At 43.3% G+C, this 15646-nt stretch overlaps 1 protein-coding gene across 10 annotated transcripts in view; it reads right to left on the bottom strand.

Annotated features, from left to right (window-relative positions):
- The window catches only part of TDRD12 (tudor domain containing 12), a 66407-nt gene that overhangs the window by 11540 nt on the left and 39221 nt on the right, over positions 1–15646 (bottom strand). For 6 of the 10 annotated variants that reach the window (XR_003524077.2, XM_027617819.2, XM_027617822.2 and 3 more), the window contains 9 exons: positions 14039–14195; positions 13429–13556; positions 11657–11848; positions 11295–11423; positions 10144–10261; positions 9422–9561; positions 9068–9288; positions 6690–6789; positions 583–770 (listed from right to left, as the gene is read on the bottom strand). Coding sequence is in view for 9 of the 10 variants with exons in the window: in XM_027617819.2 (XP_027473620.1) it covers positions 583–770; positions 6690–6789; positions 9068–9288; positions 9422–9561; positions 10144–10261; positions 11295–11423; positions 11657–11848; positions 13429–13556; positions 14039–14195 (1373 nt within the window). In the remaining variant the exon portion in view is untranslated. Of the gene's footprint in view, positions 1–582; positions 771–804; positions 1354–6689; positions 6790–9067; positions 9289–9421; positions 9562–10143; positions 10262–11294; positions 11424–11656; positions 12591–13428; positions 13557–14038; positions 14196–15646 lie in introns of those variants that run through there. The other 4 variants (XM_027617824.2, XM_027617825.2, XM_027617826.2 and 1 more) reach the window with 4 other exon arrangements.

Raw genomic sequence — 15646 nt, 5'->3', positions numbered from 1 at the left:
ATACTAGAAATAAAAATTAGCTCGCGCCCTCAAGAACACTCAGAATGGCTTATTCAAGTATACAGATTATAAAGAATGCGTACTACCTTTGACTAGAGTAAATCCCTTTATCGGACAACACGATGAAAATCAACTCAGTCAAGTGAAGTTTCCACGTTTCACGGTTGAGCCTACCCCGAGCGGAGCCGGGAGCGGCACGGGAACACCGACCGCACAGCCTACGTCATCCCGCCACGGCTCAGCCTGCTCATCCGTGAGAGGGGACCCCATCTCACGGCAATCACGTGAGCATGGAGTGAGGCGGAGGCGTCTATGTAGGTGGCACAGGGACGGCTCTGGAAGCGGGACACCGTCTTCCGTGCCCTGTGCTCAGGAGCCAGGAGCCCAGGGTCAGGGGAGTGTCAGGTGCAGAACCACGCCGGGACGCTGGGGGGACGCAACGCTGCCACCCCCCACTCCGGGGGCCAGGCTACATCCGTGCACACCGGGGCAGAGGGACACGGGTACAAACAGGGATTCGATACCACTGAAAGGTGCCTCCTGTTTCACAACTCTTAAGATGAAATACATAAGACCTTTTACCTGTGATAAAGTGTTTTTTCTGCTAATCCATATAATCTGAGTTTCTCCACCTTTTCAACAGTCGTTTTATTGCTGTTACCCTTAAAATACTCATTCATTTCAGCATTAAGAGTTGCATAAAGATCCACTTGTTTATCAATTATACGACCAAAATAATGTGTTGCATTCGAAATATAAAAGGGTATTATCTGAAAAATAATCAGCAAACATATTCAGAAAACAAACTCAATCTAAACCAAAAAGCTATCTGCAGAATCAGCCCCTGACCTAAGAGCCCAAAGTGCGCCAACAGGGATGGAAACATGAACCAGGAAACGCCGACACACGACAGAACCTTCCTGTACCCACAGAGGACCGCGGTTTCCCTTTAAATCTAAGGGAAAACTTTCTGTTAATCTTATTATTTTAAAACTTTATTATTGTGTTTGTTTACTCCATAACTGCACTTTATAAAAATCATTCTTAAATAGCATCCCTGTCTCTTGAGTTCTTTCTGATCTTTGTTCCCCTAACAAGCAGTATTTTGTGTAGGAGGCGCTAGGGATAGGAGATAAGCCACATCCTACGGACAGATGGGCCGCAGCTAGCGTGTGGTCAAAGAAGACAACTCTTCACAGGCAAGGGTCTGCAGGGTGGTTGGTGTGCGAGGGGCAATGTCGGCGTGCACGTGTGTCAGCAAGAGCACGGAGAAGGCACTGCAGACCCGGAACAACCCGCGTGAAGGCGGGGAGTGGTGGGCTGCCCCAGCAGAGGCCAGGACAGAGAAGTCACCTGTGGGAAGGCAGAGGGGGCAGTGCTGAGTGGGAGGCAAGCAGGCTAGAAGGCAGGGGTGAGGTCACCCCTGGTGATCAATCTCACAGGCTGACAGCCCCTAGCTCTCCTCTGTGGCACCCCTGAGCCCCCCGGCTTGCTGTTCCCCCACTCTCACCGCCAATGAGCTCTGCCCTGTGCCACAACACGCCACGTTATCTGCTTCCTCTCCCCGGAACAGTCTTCCCCAGGTTTTCCACGGCCGGGTCCTTATCCTTGGGCCCTCGGTGCAGCTGACCCCTCAGAGAATGTCTCCCTGCCCATAATCCCCACAGGCCCTCTGGTACTTTGGTGCATTTCACCTTCTCCAGAGCACTTGTCACCATCTTTCCCACTCACCTGTTCCAGAAAAACCCCCGCAATGTGCCCACAAAACCCCCAGTCCTGGGCACACAGGGTTTTTTTCCAGCCATACTGCCCCCGCCCCCAGACCCCAACTGTTTTGACTCCACTCTCACGAGCAGTCCTGTACATAACTAATTCACTCTGTTACAGTCACAGGATATGAGGTAAGGACATAAAAATCAACGGCATTTCTAAACAATCAGAAAACGAAGTTCAAAGAAAAGTAACATTAGCATCTAAAAACATGAAATGCCAGGGATAAAGTTAACACAGTAAGGACGAGATCAGTCTACTGAAAAGTGTAACACATTGCTTAGAGAAATTAAAGGTGACCTAGATGAAGTGACAGATATACCATGTTAATGGACAAGACTCGGTATTGTTTCGTTTTGTTTTTAAAGATTTTATTTATTTGACAGAGAGAGACACAGCGAGAGAGGGAACACAAGCAGGGGGAGTGGGAGAGGGAGAAGCAGGCTTCCCACGGAGCAGGGAGCCTGATGCGGGGCTCTATCCCAGGACCCTGGGACCATGACCTGAGCCGAAGGCAGATGCTTAACGACTGAGCCACCCAGGTGCCCCAAGACTTGGTATTGTTAAAATGTCAATTCTTCCATATCAATCTACATACTCAACGCAATGCCAGTCAAAATCCCATCGTCGGGCTTCTAAGTACAAACTAGCAAGCTGATTCTAAAATTCTCTATGGATATGCAAAGGAATAGTCAGAGGAATACTGAAGAAGATGGGCAAATTGGAAGGCATCCCTACCAGTCTCCAGGATTACTTACAAAGCTACAGCTATCAAGCCAACGTGGTACCACATAAGGGTAGACACAGAGACCAAGGAATAGAATGAAGAATTCAGAATTCACAAATATTGTCTTTTAATTTATGTCAAAGGTGCCAATGTAATTAAGGGCAAAAGGAAGGTCTTTATAATAGACGATGCTGGAGCAACCAATTATCCATAAGGAAAAAATTTGCTCCTTACCCACACCACACATACACAAAAATTAATTTGAAATGGATCATAGACCTAAATGTAAAACCATAAAACTTCTAGAATAAAAAAAATAAGAAGAATCTTTGCAATCTTAGGAGAGGCAAAGATTTCTTATGGCATGAAAAGCACAAAACATAAAATAAAGAAGACTTCATCTAAATTAAAAACTTCCGCTTTTCAACTGAGGGAAAATATCTGCAATATATCTGACAAAGCATATCCATAATCTACAAAGAACTCTTAAAACTCAACAAGACAACCCAAATTAAAAAAACGGGCAGAAACTGTGAACAGAGAGTTCATAAAAGAGATACAAAGGGCTAAATAAACAGTGAAAAGGGGTCCAAGATTCTTTATCACCACAGAAATGCAAATAAATATGCTTGCAAGTGCAACAGAGTGGCAAAAATTAAAGACTGAGAACACCATGTACTGAGAATGTGGACCCACTGGCACTCTCATATGCAGCACTGGTGAAAATGTAAAATGGTACAAATTGTTTGGCAGATTCTTACACACAGTTACCCTATGACACAGCATTTCCACTACATCTCACCCAAGAGAAATGAAGATGTAGGTCTGAAAAGACTTGCAATCCAGAAGTTCAGAGCATCCAGAAACCGCAAACAACCCAAATGTCCATCAACTTGTGAAGAGACGGACAAACTATGGCACATCAACATAACGGAATCCTGCTCAACTATGAGAAAGACAACACAGGTGAATCTCAGAAGCAGTACGCTACATAACAGAAATCAGACTCAAAAGACTACATACTGTATGATTCCATTAATATGAAAATCTAGTAAAGACAGAGCTCTAGTGGCAGAAAGCAGGTCCGGTGGCTGCCGGGAGTGGGGGTTGGGATGAGGACTGACCGCAGGGGACCAGGAGAGACCTTTTTGGGGTCATGAAAATGTTCATATCTTCATTGTGGTGGTGGATACACGATTGTATGTATTTATCAAAACTCAACAAACTATACACTTCTAAATAGTGATTTTTATTGTATGTAAACTGTACCTCAATACAGCTAATTAGAAGTGGGGGTCTGGTTAGACAGGGTCTGGGAAGGTGGCAGCGCGGCAAAGTATCACATGTTTTGACTCTCTCTGAATCTCCACATAAACAGAGCAATGAGATGGCAAAACCAAATACCAGGGATATACTTTGCTACAGAACTAATTGGCAAAATATCACCGCCGACCCCCAAATAAAAGCAGATGAGGAAAATAACAAAAGAGAAAATCGAGGTGACCTTGGGTTTCATGATGAGCCTGTGGATAGGCCAAAAGCACAATCCACGAAAGAAACAATTGGAAAGCTGGACGTCATTAAAATTAAAAACTTCTGCTCTGCAAGACTATAAGGAGAACAAAAAGACAAGCCACAGACTGGGAGACAATCTTTGCAAAACATATTTCTGATAAAGGACTGGTGTCCAAAATCTACAAAGAACTCTTAAAACGCAACAATGAGAAAGCAGACGAACCAATTGAAACACGGGCAAAAAAACCTGGACAACTCACCAAAGAAGACATATGGGTGACAAATAAGCACATGAAAAGATGCGCAACATCATCAGGGAATTCCAAATTAAAACAGTGAGACACCACTACACACCTACTAGAACAGCTAGAATCCAAAACACCGACAACAGCAAATACTGGCGAGGGCAGGAGCGCCAGGAGCTCTCACTCTTTGCCGGCTGGAATGCAAACGGAGCAAAACAGTCTCACCGTACGATCCAACAATCACACTCCTTGGTATTACCCAAGTTGAGTTGAAAACTCATGCGTCCACAAAAACCGCCACATGAATATTTCCCATAGCCTTGTTCATAACTGCCCAAACTCGGAAGCAACCAAGATGTCCCTCAGTAGGTGGATGGATAAACTGGTATATTCAGCAATAAAAGATGACCTACGAAGACAAGAAGATGTGGAGGAACCTCAAATGCATATTGCTAAATGAAAGAAGCCAGTTTAAAAAACCTATATATTGTATAGTTCCAATTCTATGACATTCTGGAAAAGGCAAAATAACGGGATGGTAAAGTATCGGTGACAACCAGGAGTTCCAGGGAAGAGGGGAAGGGTGGAGCATGGGGGATTTTCGAGCAGTGTTAAGAATTATGTGATACCGTCACAGTGGAGAGGTATCACTACCCATTTGGCAAAATCCCCAGAATGTGCACTATAGGGAGTGAATCTCAATGTAAACTACAGACTTCAGTTAATAATAACGTATCAATATTGGTTCATCAACTGTCACTCATGCACCACACTAATGCAAGATGTTAATAATAGGGGGAAGTTTTGGGGGGGATGGTAGAGGGAACTCTGTATTTTCTGCTCAAATTTTCTATAAACCTAAACTGTTCTAAAAAATAAGCATCAGTTAATTTAAACAACAACAATGACAAAATAGCAGATGAACAAAACCCAGCCAGATCACAAAGCCTGCATGGTGTCACTACCTGATGGAGCCAAACACAGGAGAAGTCTGTGAGTGGCAACAGGTACTCACTGGAAATACGGGGCTGGGGGTGGGGCAGGGGACAAGAGCAGCTGAGCCTGGAGGCTTTCATGCACTCCAACAACGGGCAAAGCCTGGAGCCCTGTGGAGTCTCGAACCGTCCAGCCAAAGACACCAGATATGAGGGAAGAGAGGCGCCAGACGCAAGTGGGGGAGGGAAACAGGGCCAGAAAATCTTAACAATCTCAGAAACGACGTCTCCTACTTTTTTTTTTTATAAGAAACGGAAATGAGAACTCTGAAATTGTAAGTCACCCTGACCCACACCTCCTTCTAAAATGTAAGGAAAATATATTTTATCTAAAAAGGAGCCGTAGCAAAGTATCAAAGTCAGATCCCATATTAAATCATAACAAAAAAGAGAATAAGGAGAGTAACAGTCCCTATAGATAATGTGAGCCACTAGGAAAGATGTATCCACAAGACAGACCAAAACTGTACCCCTCCATTTCAAAACAAGCTACCTATCCTCCCGTTCATTAAGAAAATAATAGGGCACTTGGCTGCCTCAGTGGAGCATGTGACTCTTGATCTCAGGGTTGTGGGTTCAAGCCTCATGTTGGGAATAGAGATTACTTAAAAAAATAATACATAAAAGAGATACATATATGATAAATGATAGGTACAAAAGAACAACCTAAATTAAAAAAAACCCAAAAACTCAAAGGAGGTGACAGAACTAGGAAGAAAGAATGGTGCAAATGAGAACAGATCTGCCTTAGGAAAAAGGGAAGGCAGAAAGGAGAGCAATCTTGAACTCAAGAAGAAAGGAAGAAATATTAAAAAGGATTCAAAAGAAAGTGACACACTCTTAACTCAGTAATTTTATCTACATTTCAGAATTTTCCTCAAAGGAATAATCATGGATGTTTTGAAAAGATGTGCTATCGTTGCATTATTTTTAATGGTCCCCATCCCCAGATGGAAATAACTTTCTGAAAATATAACTAAAAAGCCTCCTAACCATTGAAGTGGTTTATCTATTTTCCCAATTTGACTTTGGTTTTCTAAATAAACTGGGGTCTTGAATTAAGGTACCTTATAAGGACCCATGCCTATTGTCAGACTAATGGTGGTTCATTAAGAGTGTCATAATTATTCCGCTGCTTTAGAATGAACCATGTTAAAGGGATGCTTAGGTGCTCAGTCGGTTGAGTGGCCAGCTCTTGGTTTCGACTTAGGTCATGATCTCAGGATTCTGGGACTTAGCCCTGTGTCAGGCTCCACACTCAGCAGGGGTATCTGCTTGAGGATTCTCTCTCCCCCTCCCTCTGCCTCTCTCCACCCCACACTCACGTGCTCACACACTCGCTCACTCTCAGATAAATAAAGCAATCTAAAAGAAAAAAAATGAAATACATTCATTAAAATGATCATTAATCATTAAACCAAGTGCAGCAGAACGTACTTTGATGTATCCAAATGTTGGTAGAGTTTGATTGGATAATTTCCTTGGCATATCTATTTCTGGATTAACACGGTGTCTATCAGGACAGATCCTTTTGTCTCTGAAAAAAAGTAACTGGATTTTAAAAACAAAAACAATACTTTTTCACATGAATTTCAAACTGTTCTTCAGGAAAATTAATCTATAATTGAAATCAGGGGACCTTTATTCTAAATACTTTAAAGTAACCATTTTAAATAATTCAGATGACACAACATGCACCTTAGTGAAAAGAGGTCCTAAAATCTAACACTGAATAAACTTAAAGAGTTACTTCATTATTTCTCTATAGACATTCTGAAAATGAACAAAATGTACTTCCAAAATAAAGACTCTGAATCAGAAATTTATCACCACAACCCAAAACAAAGGCTAATAATTAACTTCTAAACCAGAAGTCATTCTGTAACCCAAACTGAGAAACAGTTAAAGCTTTGGTTTCAAAAGTCAACAGCATAATCAAAATCGCCACTAATAACCTGTTTAATGTACCATAGTTCAAAAAAGTTAAAGTCAACAGTTATCTTAAAATGAAGCTCAATCCAATCGATACACATCAGACATCTCCTACCATGTCCCACCAATCACTGATCAAGTACTGGCATCATGTCTGGATCAGTGAGAAGGCCCCCCATGACTGTTGAGATATCCATGCTCTCCAAACTGATTTATAGTATCAATGCACATGCTATCAAAAGTCAGGTAGTGTTCCTGAGGAAACTGACAAGCCTATTCCAAAATGTATGTGGAGATGCAGTTGACTTAAAATAGCCAAAACCACCTTGATGAAGAGCAAAGTTGGAGAACTTACATACCAGATTCCAGGACTCACTAGAACGTAAGCTACAGTGAGAAAATTCAGTACCAGTGTAAGGACAAAGAGACCAAAATAACAGAGAGTCCACGTGTAGATCTCATACACTGGTTTATGTAGTGGTCATAAACATCATCTGGTTTATGTCAAAGGCACCAATTCAGGGAGAACACAGTGATGTTTTATTTTTTTTTAAAGATTTTATTTATTTATTTGAGAGAGAGAGAGAGAGAGAGCATGAGAGGGGGGAGGGTCAGAGGGAGAAGCAGACTCCCTGCTGAGTAGGGAGCCCGATGCGAGACCCGATCCCGGGACTCCGGGATCATGACCCGAGCCGAAGGCAGTCGCTCAACCAACAGAGCCACCCAGGCGCCCGAACACAGTGATGTTTTAAATAAAGGATACCGGAGCAAGTGATTATCCACACAGGAAAAAGTAATCCTTGCCCCATATCTCACACTGTACACAAACATTAACTCACCCTAGATTACACACCAAAGTGTGAAAACAGTCTATAAAGCTTCTAGAAGAAAACAGAGAAGAGTGTCTTCATGACCTAGAGATCAGCAAGTATTTCTTACATTAGGACACAAAATAACATCAACCAGGAAATACTTCATCAAAGTTAAAAAGGTCTGCCCCTCAAAAGATTCTTACAAGAGCAGAAAGGCAAGCCATGGACTGGGAAGAGATCTTCTCTAGGCACATCTCTGACAAAGCAGTTATATCCAGATGGAATAAAGTACTCCCACAAACCAATAAGAAAAAGGGTAACACCCAATGTCAAAAATGGGCAAAAGACCTGAACGGGCACCTCACAAGAAGAGGCTGGTCAAATGTCCCACAGGCATGTGAAAAGACACTCATCATTAATTACTCGGGAAATACCGATGGAAACCACGGTGTGACACTCCCCCAGCTATGTCAGGGAGGGTGTGGAGCCACTCAGCTCTCGCATACATGGCTGATGGGATTGTGAAACAGTCACACACCTCCGGAAAGTTACACGTCTGCTCACCCTGTGACCCAGCAATCCCATGCCAAAGTCTAGCTTCCAAGGAAGCCAGTGCATGTTTCCACAAAAAGACACATGCAAGAGTGTTCACAGCAGCTTCATACATAATAGCCAAAAGCTGGAAACAATTCACAGGCCCATCGCCAGGAGAATGAATACATACACTGTGATATATTTATACAACAGAATACTGTGCCACTGAATAGATAAATCCATCCATCGGATCCATGCAGGAACACAGATGAATGTCGCAAACAGTAGGCTGAATGTACAATTCCATTTATATGAAGTTGGAAAATGAGCAAAATTCATCAACGTGGATAGACAGTGGGGGCCGGTTACTTCTAGGGGGAGGGCAGATTGGGAAGGAGCATGGGGGCAGCTCTAGGGTGTCTCCCAGAGGCGGGTGGTGGTGTGAATCGTGTGTACATATGTGAAGGTCACCCAGCAAGAAATTATCACTATGCCCTTTACTGTACATTCCAATTTTTTAAAAGATGACTGGCTTACTTGCAAAAACCAAAAGCCTTAAGATACGGACAAAGAGGCCTTCTGGCTTTTTTATCTTCTTTGGCTTCCAGAACCCCTGCAGTAAACTCATACAGCTCTGAGGGAATCTTGGCATCTGCCCGCTCCAGGTAGCGCAGGACGCCGACCGCGTGGCACGCGTTCCTCTCTGTCAGCAGCAAGACGGATTTGGTCTTCTTATCTCCCTGTTCTGCAGGAGAACCCTTAAAATCGGGAGTGAATAAAGGCAACAGGTCATCCATCCCAGTCTAAATGACAAAACTTTGTGGACTCTGAATTTGTCATTGCACAGATAATGCCAGTAGAATATTTAAAGATCAAGAAAGTTCATCAAACCTGCTCGGTGGAACTCTGAAAATGATCAGACATGCAGTACAGGCGTCCACCAAAGATTCTGGGTGAGGAAGGAAAGCTGAAGTGAATCACACACGTGGCATCGGTGATGGTCAAGAGCGGTATGCAATCATCTGTTAAGGCTGGAGAGAAGGATCCGACAGTCACAAACGAGGCTGTTGTTTTCCTGCACTTACTACAGAGCAATTCCAGGAACCGGACTTGAACACGGTTCTCTACTGCATCTCACTTTTTAGATGCCAACAAACTTCTTCCCCATTTTTTTCCCCAAAATGTCACAGCCCAGTGATGACATTCCAGAGAAAAGTGGTCTCCCTAATTTTAGCTTGGAAAACACTTCTATTACAAATCTAGGCTGCCCATCAATCTTGCACTTATTTCATACATTTTTGACTTTTCGATCTCTAACATGGTATTTCACAACCATCTGTGACAGATTTCGTCAGAGGCACACCATGTTTACGTTCCGGCTGGAACCCCAGGGGAAAGGCCTACACTCAGAGCTCCGCAGGTCCCTGCCTTCACCTCGACACCAAAATCTTGGCGGAGTTTAACTTTCATTTTGAAATTAACATTACTAATAAATTCTCAGTAAATCTGGGAAATGATGAGAAATTGGGAGACAAGCTAAACAGAAAAAACTGACGACATGATTCTTATTAGCTCAGCCTTCTCTAAATGGAAGTAGAAATTAAAACACTTACCTAATACAATGTGAGAGCCAGAACTTAACTTCTTCTTCCACTGTTCTAAAACACTTTTTAAATTAAAAACCATTTCTTTATGCATTTTCAAGCAAAATATTGAACTGCTTTCTACTACCTAAAGATGAAACCAAATAGGCCAGTTCACAGTCAGGAACATAAGCTTGAAGTTAATTGTTCCATCAATAATTATCAGTATAAAACATTTAAAATTATCTGTGAGGGTATTACCTCATTGATCCACAAATTGTAAGAACAAGATGATTGTAAACTGAAACAAATATATTTCTAAAATTCTATACTTTGTATCTAAAAACTTGCTTAAGTGAAAAATATTTTGCTAAAACTATTTTCCTTTTTAAATAATGGGTGTATACACAGATGTGTGCATATGTACGTACACACACACACATCAAATTTATGTGCCAATGTGTCACATTTTTTCATGACACCTCTAGTTCATCATTGCTGAAAGATGGATGTACTACTGATTCTTATATTTTTAAAATTTTTTTATAGAACCTTTTTTTTAAAAGATTTATTTATTTGAGAGAGAGCATGTGGGGGGGGGGCAAAGGGAGAGGGAGAGAGAATCCCATGCAGACTCCCCATGAGCATGGAGCCTGCCGTGGGGCTCAATCTCAGGACCTGAGCCAAAACCAAGAGTTGGAAGCCTAACTGACTGCACCACCCAGGCGCTCCTGATTCTTACATTTTAATTTGTATTTGGCTTCATTTCTACATTTTACTATTTATGTAGATTTAGATTAAATAAATCTGTAGCCAATTTAGCTGGCTTTTCTGGCCACGTGATCTATCTCTTGGTGTTACACGGTCTCTACTTTTTTAAAGAGAGTACAGAGGTCCCTGGCATTTCTTTATGAATGGGATCCTTTTAATGACAAAACACAGAGCACTGGCCCCCTGGGGAAACATCTGCTTCCTCGGAAAGGCTGGTCCCACCTACTTGGCTCCTCCCTCAAGGTCAGGCCTCCTGCTGTCCTGCCTCATTGTTATGCATACTCCACAGCACTAGCCACCCCTTCCTTCAGACTGTTGATCAGCTTGTAACGTTTTATCCCCTGTCAAATATTTAACTACCGACATTTAGTCATGGTTTAAACAAACAGTAAGGACATTTAAGGGCTCACCTTACACACTATTTCTGTTTCAGCTACAGAGCCGGTGAAGATCAAGGTCTTTTGTGCTTGACTTGGAATGAAATCCAAAGTCTGGAGTAAAGTAGAGGTTTTTTCACATTCTAGGCAAAGGTGTACTACCTGGTAATGAAATACAGCAACAGTGTGGTTTTAAATGGTGCTCCAGTTTCACTTTTCATCGCTAAGTGAGGATCTTAACAGCAAAATGTACAGAAAATCAATATAAATCTAAATACAGGATTACAGATTTTTGTATGAGATTAAAGCTGTAATGGTTTAGGAGGAGGCCATGAATCACGGCCCCTCACTTGTGTTCGTCAGCCCCCACCTCCCACTGGCCCGTGAGCCCGCACCTGCTGGACGCTGCCATAGAGAGCGGCCTCTTCCACGGCTGTGACCACAATGTAGGGGTCGTTCATGAACCCTCCGACCAGCTGCTCTATATGTCTGCTCCAGTGAACGCCGACCGCAACAATCTGATGTGGTGCAGATTCCCTTTCTTCAACATCAATATTTTTTTTTAAGTTATCTAATATAGCAAACATCTAAAAAGATGAGTATAATTAATTTCATTTTTATTTCAGAAGGGAGTAATAACTGGTTGACAGAACATGAAAGGTAAAGAATTGTACATTTTCTGTTCTCAGAGCGGGGGAAGGTGTTTCCAAACAAAAGAAAAAAAAAAACTAAAAAGGAAAGAATGTTAAATATAAACAAAACACAAACAATAGGTGAATGTGGAACATTATGTAACGAAGCATTAACATCCTTATATTAAAAAGTTCTACAAACAGACTAGAAAAAGATGATCCTGCCAACAGAAAATAAGCAAAGAAAATGAACAAGCAGCTCAGAGAACAGTTCGAGTGGCCAGTACCAAGGCTTGGCCTGACAAGTAATCAAGGAAATGCACGATGCTAACGAGATGCCACGTTTAACAAGCCCACAAGAAATGGAAGCCGGCCTAAGGCCTCCCACTGCCCGGGTGCGGGGCGCGTGTTGTGGCAGCACGCCGTCCACGGGAGTCTCCGCTTGCAGAAAGGCGACTGTACAGTGCAGTATCCTGGGTATTAGTTTTGCAAATCAGAACCGAGGCTTTAGAGGCATTCACAAACCCTGCATAGGCCCACACAGTCGGTAAGCAACAAAGCCTGGACTTGAACCTGGGGACATCACTGCTCCCAAATGAAATGCTTGTGTTCATCATGTTAACACTGCGCCCAAGAAATGCCTTCTTGTAAGAATTCATAGTCTTTGATCCATTAATCCCCTTCCTAGGAATTTATCCTAAGGGAAACGTGCAAAAAAGACGTATGTTCTTTAGCCACATGCACACACAAATGCTGCTAAATGTCCAAAAATCAGACCATTTAAAAAAATTATGTTATGCCCACAGGATTCCATTCTGGCCCATGACCAGCAAACAATCAACCTGTAGCATAGTTACTAATTACACTCCCGACGCTGCTTACTGAAGAATGCAAGCTATAAACTAGCCATAAAATAAGGCCCAATGTCGTCAGTTTGAAGTATCAACTGACACAGAAATTATTCCAGAACAGGAAGAGTGGTTACCTCTGAGTGTAACTCAGTGGATGCTGGGGTTGTTCAAGTACTTTTCTCTGTATCCCCAATTTTCTAGAATAAAACTTATTGCTTCCATAATCATAAAAATATCAGTATTTTAGGAAACCTCACTGGAAAAGAATTTTTGGTCTTCAGAGAGACCTTCAAAATTTGAGAAAAAGGGACGACTAGGTGGCTCAGTCGGTTAAGCATCTGCCTTCGGCTCAGGTCATGATCCCGGGGTCCTGGGATCGAGCCCCACATCGGTCTCCCTGCTCCGCGGGAAGCCTGCTTCTCCCTCTCCCACTCCCCCTGCTTGTGTTCCCTCTCTCGCTGTCTCTCTGTCAAATAAATAACATTTTTTTTAAAAATTGGGGAAGGAAATTTCGGATGAACTCTCTTCACAATTATAAAAGTTAAAGGGAAAACTTTTCAAAATTAACTGGCTTTTTCTCCCAATAGACATGTCATCTCCTGATTCCTAAAAGCAGGTAAGACTTCAATCATACATACATTTATTTCTGAGGGATAATGACATCTCGATGGAAGCCATACTTACTTCTTCAGTAGCTTCAAAGAATAACACTTCCACCTCATCCAAGATGAGGTGACAGAGTCTAAGAAATAACAAGCTTTGGTATTTGAGAAGTCTCAGGAGGCTGTGGGGTGTTGTAACAATGATGTCACCTACATTTTAAAAGAGAAGACAATTAACATTCAGATTTTCCATAGGTTTTTCTCACACTTCCTTTGCTAAGATGCCACATACTTTCTAGGACTGCTGTCTAATGACGCAAAAAGTGGTTTTTCTTGCTGGGGCGGGTGAGCCCTGGCTGTCTGGGCCAACACTTGTCCTTATCTAGCACCTGGGCTCGCACCAGTGTTTGTGCTCCTGAAAGGCAGGGGTGGGGGTTCAGTTGACATCTAACGAACGGGAGGTATTCAATAAATAGTTAATGAGCGAAGGAAATCATGGCGCCTTCTCAGTGGAAGGGCTGTAAGCCAAGGTCGAACCTTTGCCTTTCTCTGCCTGCCCGCAACGGACAGTGAGGTCCCACCTGTAGCTGGACTAGTGACATCGTCACACAAGCCCGTGTCCTGTGCCCCTGCCAGGCAGGGCCCCACTGCGCTCTGCAGGGAAAACCAAACAGCTTGGAAAGGATGCTTACACCCCCTTGGAAGCTTCATGTTTTTGGCTTCATCTTTGTGGAGTCCGATTATTAACAACATGGGATGAAGAGGCCTGGAGGATGTGCTATAATCTTCCAGTAATTCAAAAGTAAATTGGGCCTTTTTCCACCCAGGGCACACGATGACTGCCAGAGGCTGCAAAGACAAATTCACATAATTTGGGGCAAAAGTTAGGAACTGAACCTAGTCTATGTTGAAGCATGCAGAACATCTCCTTCCACAGAGTAAGCACTATATAATTTGTTTGCTACCATCATTGTCCTGTAAGTCAGAGAAGATATAATTTCATTAGAATGGATTTAGACACACAGACTCAGATTCCTCTAGGGCTTACACCAAGCATTTCACAAATATTAATGCATTTTGTCTTTAAAACACTCTCACAGGGTAGATGAGAGGTGTGAGGCACAGAGAGGTAAAGTTAGTTGCCCAAGGCCACACAGTTAATATGCAGGAGCAGTAAGATCTGAACCCAGGTGGTCTGGCTCTAGGACTCCTGCTCCCAGGGACCAGGCGAACTAACGGCCTCCTGAAAGGAGCTTTAGAAAAAGTCAGCATCTCTTCTTTCGGGGTAAGTCTGCTACGGCTCCATCTGAACACTGATGGCCACCATCCCACAGTTATCTCCTGTGAAGTCAGGCTGTGCTGCCTGCCAAACACCCTCCCGGACACATGCCCTCCATGAACTGAAGACAAGAACAAGTCTCCCCTCTCCTTCACGCAAGTCCAGGTAGGGCGCCAGCTTCCAGGCACCGGGACTAAAAGCAAGCTGACCACAGAGACGTGGAGAAAGCAGAGGACACAAGAGGGAAGACCCAGGCATCATTTCTGGCCCAGCCCTGGTTCTATCTCAACACAGGCTGCAGGGATGTGGTCCACAGGGGTCAGCTGCTCACTGAAGGATGGAGATGTGAAGTCAATACATAACAACCCCACCGATGCAGACTTCCAAAGGCAATCATTAAAACCACATGGCAGAATGAGAAAAATGAGTCTCTCTCCTACACGCAACGGTGTCTTTTCTTACTACGATCCCTCACCTTCTGATGAGGAACAGAGCTGCACTCACTGTATCCTCCGAGACATGTCGGGCAGAGAGCTCTTCTGTATGGGGGTTCACCTGACTGCCCAGACCCCGCAAGAGCACGTCTTGCTACCCATCACCTGACCCCACACCCCACTCCTCTCCTTTCCAGCATCCTTCACAGATCCTTGCACATTCCTGCACACGCGAAGAATAAAGTAGGGTTCTACAACAGTGTGGGGTGCTCTGAAATACTTAAAAGAACGTGAGACGCGGGGCGCCTGGGTGGCTCAGTTGGTTAAGCGACTGCCTTCGGCTCAGGTCATGATCCTGGAGTCCCGGGATCGAGTCCCGCATCAGGCTCCCTGCTCAGCGGGGAGTCTGCTTCTCCCTCTGACCCTCTTCCCTCTCGTGCTTTCTATCTCTCATTCTCTCTCTCTCTGAAATAAATAAATAAAATCTTTAAAAAAAAAAAAAAAAAAAGAACGTGAGACACGATGACAGAAAGACCCAAGTTTGAATCCCACTTCTTGTCTCACTTGTCAGATGAGGCTAATTTTCT

Source organism: Zalophus californianus, chromosome 17 (assembly GCF_009762305.2).
Source record: "Zalophus californianus isolate mZalCal1 chromosome 17, mZalCal1.pri.v2, whole genome shotgun sequence".
Classification (NCBI taxonomy): domain Eukaryota; kingdom Metazoa; phylum Chordata; class Mammalia; order Carnivora; family Otariidae; genus Zalophus; species Zalophus californianus.
Note: the sequence above shows the minus strand (reverse complement) of the source record. Positions and strands in the feature narration are given on the sequence as shown.